At 41.2% G+C, this 10077-nt stretch overlaps 1 protein-coding gene across 1 annotated transcript in view; it reads left to right on the top strand.

Moving 5' to 3' along the window:
• Positions 1 to 10077, top strand: part of tshz1 (teashirt zinc finger homeobox 1) — a 29094-nt gene that overhangs the window by 126 nt on the left and 18891 nt on the right. Inside the window, exon 1 of the mRNA XM_054605906.1 lies at positions 1 to 67. This exon is cut by the window's left edge and continues 126 nt beyond it. Coding sequence (XP_054461881.1) covers positions 28 to 67 — 40 coding nt within the window. The 5' untranslated portion in view covers positions 1 to 27. The remainder of the gene's footprint in view (positions 68 to 10077) is intronic.

The raw sequence follows: 10077 nt of genomic DNA, 5'->3' as shown, positions 1-10077 counted from the left end.
AAGTCAAGCGGAAAGTCTCGCAGAAGCATGCCGAGGAGAAAGCAGCAAGCACCGCGGCGGTCAGCAGGTAAGCCCCGGCTCTGCAAACAAACACCCTCCTCCTCCTCCTCCTCCCTCCTCTCCTCCTCCCCTGGTAGAAACACACGCACTTTATTTGCGATAAACAGCCAGGAATCAGTATGAGGACAAGTTTACACAGCCGTTTTTCTAAGCATGGTGCAGGGCAGCGATACGAGGACACTCTCCGTAGAGATCTATGTGCATTCAGCGCAGAGCAAAGACAAACCTCTCAACAGCCCCCAGAATAAGTTTATTTCTACTAATCTGAGGAGTGCGACGCTGTTGTTTCATTGACGCAGCCACGCTTCGGTGCCAACTCTGCCTCTTGAGAAATGAATGCGCTCAGCTGCACTTCAGTTTCAACGCCTTTTTTAAAAAAAAAAGCTGATCCTCCACTAGGTTTTTGCCAACATCCAAGTTCTCCGAACAAAACAAAGCTCATCTTATCTCGTTTTTACAGACTAATGTGTTTGATGTGTTGGTGCCAGTAAAATAAGAAAGAAAAGAAAAGGAAAGAAAGAAAGAAAGAAAGAAAAGTGGCATATTTTCAGTTCCGCTCTGGAATTGCCATCCTTGATTTGATGCTTGATTGATCGCCTGTCATGCGACTGCCTTTGATCTATTCATTCCTGATAAACATCAGTAAATCATTCACCAGAGAGACACGCATGCGCCCCGGCAGCTGGACTCCCCCCCCTCACAGAATAACTTTTTGCTGCCCCCCCCCCTGAGGAGCAAAGAAAAAGACAAATTGAAAGAAAAAGTTCTCAAGCGGGATAAATACTTTGCGATTAATACCCAAGGGGGAGGGAACAAGGGAGGAGGGGTGCTGGGGTGTAGCGAGATCACAGGGAGGCATCTCATACAGAAAATAGACCCCCAAAAAATACTGCAGGGTGAAGTGGGGGGGGGGTTACCTCTAATGGTCACTTCAAGCCCTGACCTCTGTGTGTATCTCTTAGGAAGAGGAAGTGTTATTAATCTGCCATAGATGTTTAAGAGGCAGGATGCAACATTACATACATCTAAACAATAATAGGCCGTAATAAGTACGTTAAAATGTCTTTATAGTACCACAAACTTGCTTAATATTAATTTAACAGTTTTAAGTGTGTTTCAGAAGAGCATCTTTAATAATAAGCGCATTAAGGGTTGAAAGTTAGGCACTGATTTGTATTAACAGGCTTTTTTTTTCCCCCCCCAGAAAAAGGACCTCAATAGAAGTAAATAATTACACATTTTTCCGAAAAATACAACGCCACAATCTCTTCTTCTCTTAGTGCTCTCTTGACAGTCACGTCTACATGTTGTCGTTGAGTCGACCAGACGTGAACTGTTCTGAGAGAGAATCACATGTTTGCCTGAATCCATTTGATGTCCCTGGGCGATGTGTGTGTGATTGACATGCATTTTTCAAATGACGGGGAAAAAGAGGAGCCTTTGAAGTTTCGTGCAGTAATGACCAAAGCCGAATAAAACAGCTGTAGAATGTTAAGCAGGCGGTGGAAATGTGAGGTTAAGCAGACTTAATCAAGGTTGTGACAGAAAGACTTTGAACTCGGTGGGGGCTGTAATTTCTAATTGACGCCAGGCTTTAGTGATGGATAGAGGGGGAAATGTGTTTGAAGAACAAGCCTGAGAGTGAATAGTGTCGGTTTATACCTCTGCTACGAATTTCGTGGTGAAATCCCCCAAAAGAAGAGCACAAAACAGAAAGTGTTTTCCTGTTTTCCAGCCTTGGCCCCATTCAGGCTCTGCTTTTCAGAATATTGATTTAATTGTCTGTTTTTGTGACAGACGCATACATCACAGGCAGTAATGGTTAATCCCAGTTTGGCAGCCTGTGTCTCTACATTATTTCCAGTGCATGACATATGGTCAATCCAAAAAAACTCTTTAACACCTCTATTGAAGTATGTGTGTATTAGTGTGAGGAAAAAGACACTGCTCTCTCTATGAAAATGTGTACACACCTTTAAACACAGGCTATTTTTACAGTGCATTACTAGATATTTCCACAACCTGGATTTGTCACTTTGGAGTTGCACTAAAACAAAATGTTGCATACTTGCTTCAGAGAGAGAGAGAGAGAGGGAGAGGGAGAAAGAGGGAGGGAGGTTTCAATGGCTTTTTGTGTGCCATTTTAAATGGGCTCTGTTTCATCAGTCACAGTGATGATTTTAGACCCTGTAATGGCGCTGTACCCTATCTAGTTTATGACCAGTGACAATACATCAGTGTTCTTTCATTTGGAACCACATTACTGCATCTGTTAGTTTTGGCACTTGAGTTCAGTGCAGTGCAATTTGAGCAGCAGAGACTTTTGCTGCAGTCATTTGTTGTCATTCTCAGTTTTTTTTTTTTTCACTCACTGAAGTGCTGTTTTGTTGCGAGGTATTTCTCATAGGAACTCGAGGTAAACAATGCAGTATAATCCTGTAAGCTAATTATGATGATGATTAAAATGTAGTGGGAGGTGAAGTATGAAAAAGACATGGACAGTATTGTGACTGTGACTTCAAGCGAGTTTTGTTTTTCTCTTTCTGTGAGACAACAACAAAGTGTACAACTAACGTTATCGTCCTGGGATTGCCTTTGATTATATGCAATCATAGTTACTCCTGAAATTATCAGTCGTTCGAAACTAAATCTGCAACCGTTGTGTTTATAAAATATTGTTTACATAACATATCACGCAAAGACCTTATCTGGTTGCAGCTTTAATGTCAGCGGACATTTTATACTTTTGTTGTTTGGAACGTTGATCGGACAAAATACACAATTTGAAGACGTTACTTTGGGATATTGGAACTTTGAAAAGTCCTTTTTTAAAGACGTTTTATAGACTTATCCATAAATCAAAAACAGTTGTAATTGCCGTAATCGAAACCTATTTTTACTGCTGTTCTAATAAAACTCTGCATGATATCGGACTGTTTGCATCAGTAGCTAAAAAATAAAATGCTGTACGTATTACAGCTAGATAACCAGCAATTAGTTTACTTTAGATTGTATACAAGAGATACAAAGAAGCCATATTTCTGTATTTGCCATGATACTGAGGTCACAGTTTTGATTGGTGTTGGAAAAATGAATGCTGCACATCTACTCTCGCTTTTAGTTTGGCGGCTACAGTATCTTTAATCAAACACCGTCACTCTAAGTAATGAATCTGTCAACTAATCATTCAACAAGTCGGTGTGATTACAGTGTGACTTTGTATTGAATTTATTCCACAGGAGTTAAAAAGGTCTACCTGCAAAAAAAAACAACCATTTTTTTATTATCTATGCTGCACAACATTTAGTTTTACTGAGACAGAGGAGGAGGCGGAGCAAACTGTGGGTGACCAATCCACAAGGGGATGGAGGAGCATGGCGGTCCATAAGAGTATAGGATAGTATTCTTTTCTCACCCTTCTTAGGTTAGTTAGGCAGGGAATCTGAAATCCACTCAGTTTCTTTTCACTCTTAGATGTCTAAGCTTAGAAATGTTTGATCCTGTGCTGGATTCTTATCTCCACTGACAGAATTAGTGCAATTCGTGAAGGCAGAGAAAGTGACATGCTGTGATACTGTTAAACATGACCATGTGGAAACGTGTTCCCTTCTCAGCTGAAGACCGTAATTAGTTTGCCTTTTGTCTCCTCCTCTTGATAGAAATGTTAGGCAACTGGCTGGGTACGGCCACTCACACACTGATGCCACTAATTAAAAAGTTTAGCACTCTAAACATAAATCAAGTGTTCAGGTTACAGTCGGGGGGCCGTGGATGCTGTTAATTTCTTTAATACGTGTGATTCAGTGTCTCCAATAAACGGACTTCAGCGCTACATTTTAATGATCTGTCTGTATAGCTTAGCTCAGCATGTTTAATTAAAGCGCTCTGCAACATTTGTCCAGATTGAAGCCACAACGACGTACACAATGAACGGTTGCCTTGCCTTATGAGCTTCTCCACTCAGCGGCTGCCTGAAGATACCCCCCCCATTTACTGCTGCTATCGCTAACTCAATGCAAAAGGAGTCTCTTAATTATGACTTGTGGGGGGAGTTGAGCTTCCCTTCTTCCCGACGGCATCGTTAGCCGTGCTCTCTAATTATCCAGGTAGCTGACGGATCAGTGACAGGGCCCCACCGATTAATGCTTACAAATTCAGCAAGGTGTCAAGTCTGCAAGCTGCTTTGATATAATCAACTCAGAGTTAGCCACTTCTTATACACCCTTCCCGAGTTGTTCCAGTGTACACTCAACAGCAGAGGAAGCCTGCAGTGTGACGTGACAAATCAAAACGTGTGACTTGTGAAGCCGACACCGTGCTGGACACAAACACACCTATAACGAGGCTACGAGTGGTTGTAGTCTCAAGTCTGTACACTTACGTTTAGTGCATGAACTGGCACTGTAAGTAGACATACAGTTTATGCAGTGTAGGTCGTTTTTCATAGTTGAAGACAAGCTAAATATGTGTGGATTCCATTAAATGTGAAATATTTTCCCAATACTTCTCCTCTGATCTTTCTGCTAACCTTTTTTTGGTTTGTTTGACAGAACAGGAACAAAGTTCTTAGCCAAGCGGCATTAGTACATTTTGTCGTCGGCGTTGTTGTTGGTGTTACTTTGCATTGTATTTACTCTGCAGGAATTTAGCTCAAGGCACCTGTCAACTAAGAAGCCATCGTCTCGGAACCTTGTGTTGGTTTTATCGGTATTTTTCTGATAAAGCATTTAATGACATTTGTCAGGAGCTGAAGCTGCGCTGTGAGAAAAAAAAAATCATGTTATTTGAAGTGAAATGTCTGTTGATGAAAACAGAGCGTGTGTGTGTGTGTGTGTACGAGTCACTAAGCAAGACGAGGAGTTTGTGCAACCCTGCCTGTGCGTATGAATGTGCAATATTCTGATCCTGTGATAAGGCGGTGTGTATGTAAAGTGTCATTAACAGGTGACATTGACTGAAGGAGTCAGTGGATATATTCGCTATCCAACACTCCGCTACACCCGCAGTTTCATTTGCATGTGGCGCCACAGCCAGTAGGCCTTCAGGAAATCAAAGACACACACTAATGCGCACGCTCGCACAACTACACTCTATGTCCTCATCTTCGTGGAGGTTAAGTGACAAATGAAGATCGATGACTGCTCTTATGGAAAAGAGAGGGTCGGATTGAAAATATGCGGGAATTAGGCTCGGCAGCAGGGTGACGATGTAAAGGCATTCAGCGCCGCAGCAGCGAGGTAAAACTATCCGAGAGCTTAATGAGGTTCAGAGGAAGCAGGGAAACCTGGATTTTCACTCAGGCGCGACACAAGGAGCTTTGACAAAGAAGTAAAGAAAACAAGGTTATTTTCTGCAGGAATAAAAGTCACTAGCACCCTCACTCTTAAACACATCCTGCATGTATTTATTGTCTCTGGTTTCCAGTGAGTCTGTTTTCCATTCACAAAGATATCTTGGCTCTGATTCCAAACAGCTGCACAACAAAAGCCACAATGTACAGTGGGCAAGGAAAATAAAAACAGGAATAAGAACAAGAATATAATCATCCACATGATTAATCATTTAGGGGTTTAGGCTACCGGTTGCTTATTGTGAGGAATACATCTAAAGTTTTTGAGTAAAATTCAGTTGGGCGAAAGGAAAAGAGGTGAAATCCCAGGCAGGGTTTATGAAATATATTTGTTTGATTTCTTAATATGTTTACACTAGCTGAAAACTTATTCACAATTGTATCCAAACATATGTGACTGTGTGCTTTCATCCTGCCCATCAGGATTTATGAATAATGCTTCAACTAACTATTTTCACAACCAATTAATGTGCCAATTATTTTCTTGATTAATTGATAATTGCTTATCCATACAATGTCAGAAGATGGTAAGAAATGCCTCTTATAATTTCACAAAGCCAGAGGTGACATGTTTAGATTTCTTGTTTTCTACACATTCAGTTTACCATCATGTAGGATGTAAAAAAGGCATCAAATCCTCACACTTGAGAGGCTGTTAAAAAGTAACTTAAACATTTAATCAATTATCACAATATTTGCCTATTCATTTTCTGATGATCGACTTATCGATTATTCAACCAATAATTGCTCTACATTACCGGTTCTTAATTTTCCACATGTGAAGAAAATGAAAGTTCCAGTTATTAGACTCATCTTTAGGCAACTTAAACTATTCTTGAAGCCGGTTGTAATATTTTCACTATTTCTGTTGGCTCCAGCAAAGCAGCAAGGGATTGTGGGCTACCAAACATCCAAATAGGGACATCTGCGTTTGCTTCTTCACACAAACACTTATCTGACATTTTCTCTGATTATTCAAGCTGTTTAAGAATCAGACAAGGGAAGACACAGGGAATTACTCTAAATGTGGAAAAAGGAAAGAAAAGAATGCTAAAGATAAAAATGGGAAGAGATGATTTAAGGCAAGTAGACTGGAGGTCCAGAGTACACTCAGAGGTCAGCGTGTCCTCTGGGAAGCCTCCAGTCTGGAGTGTGTTTTCTGTTGTTTTCCCATGATTCCTTTGCAATACAGCCATTTTATATGTCTGTCATCTAAGTAATTTAGCATAAATCCACTTTATGGTATTAGTCATGAATTCCAGTGTAATGTTACACTAGTGTATCCGTATGTATCGTTTGTGTGTCCATGCATGATTGATGCTTCATACGCCAGACAGACGCCACTATTGGAGAGACAGTCAGCCATTGTTGGTTGCTGTGATCTAATTCGTCCAAAGCCAAAAAGACTCAGCGTTTTCCCTGGGTGATCTCAGAAATTCTCCATCGCTTTTTCTTTTTTTTTTTTTTTTTTTTTAGGGCTACACTTGATGTTTTAGACGTTGCCACTGAGGCAGCATCAGTTGCAGTAATTTTGGTGATCAAACTAGAGATAAAGCTGGAGATACATGGCCGCCGCAGTGAGGTTTGAATAGCTTTCAGTACTCCTTTTATATTGAGTCTCTTGCTCCATCATGGGTGGGTCAAGAGCTAAGCCAGTTAAGCTAAGTCTGAAACACCTGCCTTTGATCCACAAAGTACACATTATAAAACAGTGTGGAGGTGAGTGAGTAGCCACCGGAGGCCGTGCACCACTCAGCCCTGAAGATGTGCGGCTTGTGTTAACCAGCCTTGAACATCTGGGTTGTGGGTTGTGGGTGAGGGGAACGAGACAACAGAGGGAGAGAAAGAAGGGCTGTGAAGAAAAGGTATTAAAAGTGACAGATGAACAGGACTTGGGTAGACGTTCTCCTGCAGCAGCTGTGACTGCTGCCTTTGCTCTGACAGGTGTCAATTAAGAATTACTGCCGAGGCCCTGCAGTCATTTTTTTCCTGCCCAGCTGTCCGTCTCTGTGCCTTTTTGAGAAATAACACTTTACCCTTGTCACTGCTTCAGCGCTTAGCCACGGTCGCCCCCAGAAAATGAGAGCATGGCGGGCACGCTAATCGATAACCAGTGTATTAGCAATTATTTTGCCCATTGATTTACGGTGGGGCAGCGACTCCCATCGTGTTATTAGCCGCTGATTACATAGGCCTGTGTTATACTGCAGACACGCACTGCAAATCCGCACGTGCTTTGCTGTTGCCTGGTAGATATTTTTTATCCTTGGAGCTAAGTACACATGTATAGACAAAAAGAAACACACATATTTCCCTCTTTATTATATATTATATAATGAAGAACAATGTCATTCATTTTCTTTATCGACAATTAAATTATGTGTATTAAGTTTTATCAAGTCTGGTTGCAGAAACCACTTTAAGCACTAAATTGTCATGTGACTTCCACAGTAATACAGAATTTATCTCTCAGTCGTATATCAAAGTTTAGCTCTCTGGCTGAAAATATTGTAAGTGTAATTCATGCTTTCTAGTATGGTGATTTGAAGCACTTTACTCTTGTACGCATCATCTTGGCTTCCCATAATTCCAACAGAAGAAACCTGCTAACAACTTTAGAATTTTAGAAATCACCTTCTTGTCAGCTTGTTGCTTTAAGATAACTTCATAGGCCCCTGAATACAACGACACAAGATGTTTAAGCTACGGAAGCACCAATCCAATTGGTAGCCTACTATACTGACCTAAATAAGCAGATCAGCTATTGCCCAGATGTGACAGATCCGCATTAAACACAGTTTTATCATCAATGGAATCAGGAGAGAAAAAGTTGGATCAGGGCATCCCTAGTTTTAACAATGTCAACTTTACATTTACTTTCAAATAATTTAATGGTTCTCTATATGGGATTCAGAGCATTAATACAGCAGCACACAACTGTTTGCCGTGTAAAGACATAGTAGAGTACTCTGGCTGAGCAGAGAACTAAGTCGCCCTCCCTCTGTGTGTGTTGTAATCCCAGGTTACAGGCCGGCCTCTTGTGCACTTTAGTGCATGCGAACAAACCCCACTGGCTGGCTAAGTGCTGCCGCTCTGCACTGCACTCATACAGGTTAACACTGTTTGCTCTACTAGCACTGTTGCCTTTGTTTGCACTGTTAGCATTGTTTGCAACTTTTGCTGCTAGCTGCCAGCTCAGCCGTCGCCATGTTGAGAGCCGTGTGGAGGCAATAGATACGCTCTGAACCTCTGCAACTTTTATTTAAAGTTAATGATAAGAAATGTTTTTGTAGTTTAAAATGAGGCTAACAAGCTTAAATTTGCAGGAATGGTTGAAACAATTTTAGAAACTGTCTAATAAAGATCAATAAGAGTACTAACTAACTACTAACTACTGCAGTACCTTTTGGCTGAATATTTTATCTTAGCAGAAATACCATTAAAGTTCAGAACAGGAAAGTTAAAACGTTTTAATGATAGCTGTATGCTGCTGTTGTTTTGAATTTAATCCCCCTTTAAACACCGGGAGTACATAAACATCAATCAAACGTATGCGAACTAAGTAGCAGCAGGTTTTTATCCCCTTTATAGCTTTAAAGAGAGCCTTGGTTTTATGAATGTGGAGCATGTGACAAGAACCAGTATCGTATATCATGAGAAGAAAGGTACTTGTTTTTGTTACATGGATTAAAAGCCTCAGGATATCCAAACAACAGTCGCTCCAAGTGGACAAAAGTCGGGTGGCTGAAATTTTCTATCCCCAAAGGAGTGATTATTTAACTGATAAGGTGAGTTTAGAAGCAATGAATATCATTTTTTAGACACTAGCTGGCTGCAGATAAGCCATCTGGGAATGCATACAGTTAACAGATGACACTTTGTCCTTGAGGGCGGACGCAGAGGAAGGTCATGCTGCAGCCTGGTCTAGTGCCACTGCCATCTTCCCCTCACCCTCTTCATCTTTATATCAGCCTACTTACTCCTTGTTTTTTGGGGATTACTAGCCCCCCTCTCTCTCTCTCTCTCTCTCCCTCCCTGTAAGCCTTTTCTCATCTTCCTATCTGTCATCAATCTCTATCTTACTCTGACTCAATTCTCCTCTACCCAGCTCATATTTTCTTTCATCTTCCTCCCTGTCTCTCGCCCTCATCTATCGTTCTCTCCCTCTCCCTCTCCCTCTCTCTCTCTCTCTCTCTCTCTCTCTCTCACCGGATGCTCAAGAGTCAGTGAACTGGTTACAAGAACATGAACTCAACATCTGAAAAGGAGAGCGTAATATACCCTTCCGGGCCCGCTGGCCTTGTTCTCATATTTCCAAGAGCCTCTTTTTGCAATTGTTTGATTTCAGCGACATCCAGCAGTCACACTTCTTGTTGTTGTAAAAAAAAATCTGAACGTTCACACGGCAGTTAAATCTTGTGTCGTCTTCTTTGAAGTCTAAACACATGACTGTCACATTTTCCCGTGAAGTATGTTTCACAGGAAAAAAGAATCAAAGCATTGTGTGCTATTCAGTTCTGTTTGACTCTTACATTTAAAAGAAACCCATTGACCACAATTTGCTCGGGGTTACATAAAGTGATTACTTAGCAGTTGTCGGCATGATGGGCGGTTGAAATGGGATAATAATAAATGTCTCTGGATCCCAGTCGATTCAACAACAACAC

This window comes from Anoplopoma fimbria, chromosome 10, assembly GCF_027596085.1.
Source record: "Anoplopoma fimbria isolate UVic2021 breed Golden Eagle Sablefish chromosome 10, Afim_UVic_2022, whole genome shotgun sequence".
Taxonomy (NCBI): Eukaryota; Metazoa; Chordata; class Actinopteri; order Perciformes; family Anoplopomatidae; genus Anoplopoma; species Anoplopoma fimbria.
Note: the sequence above shows the minus strand (reverse complement) of the source record. Positions and strands in the feature narration are given on the sequence as shown.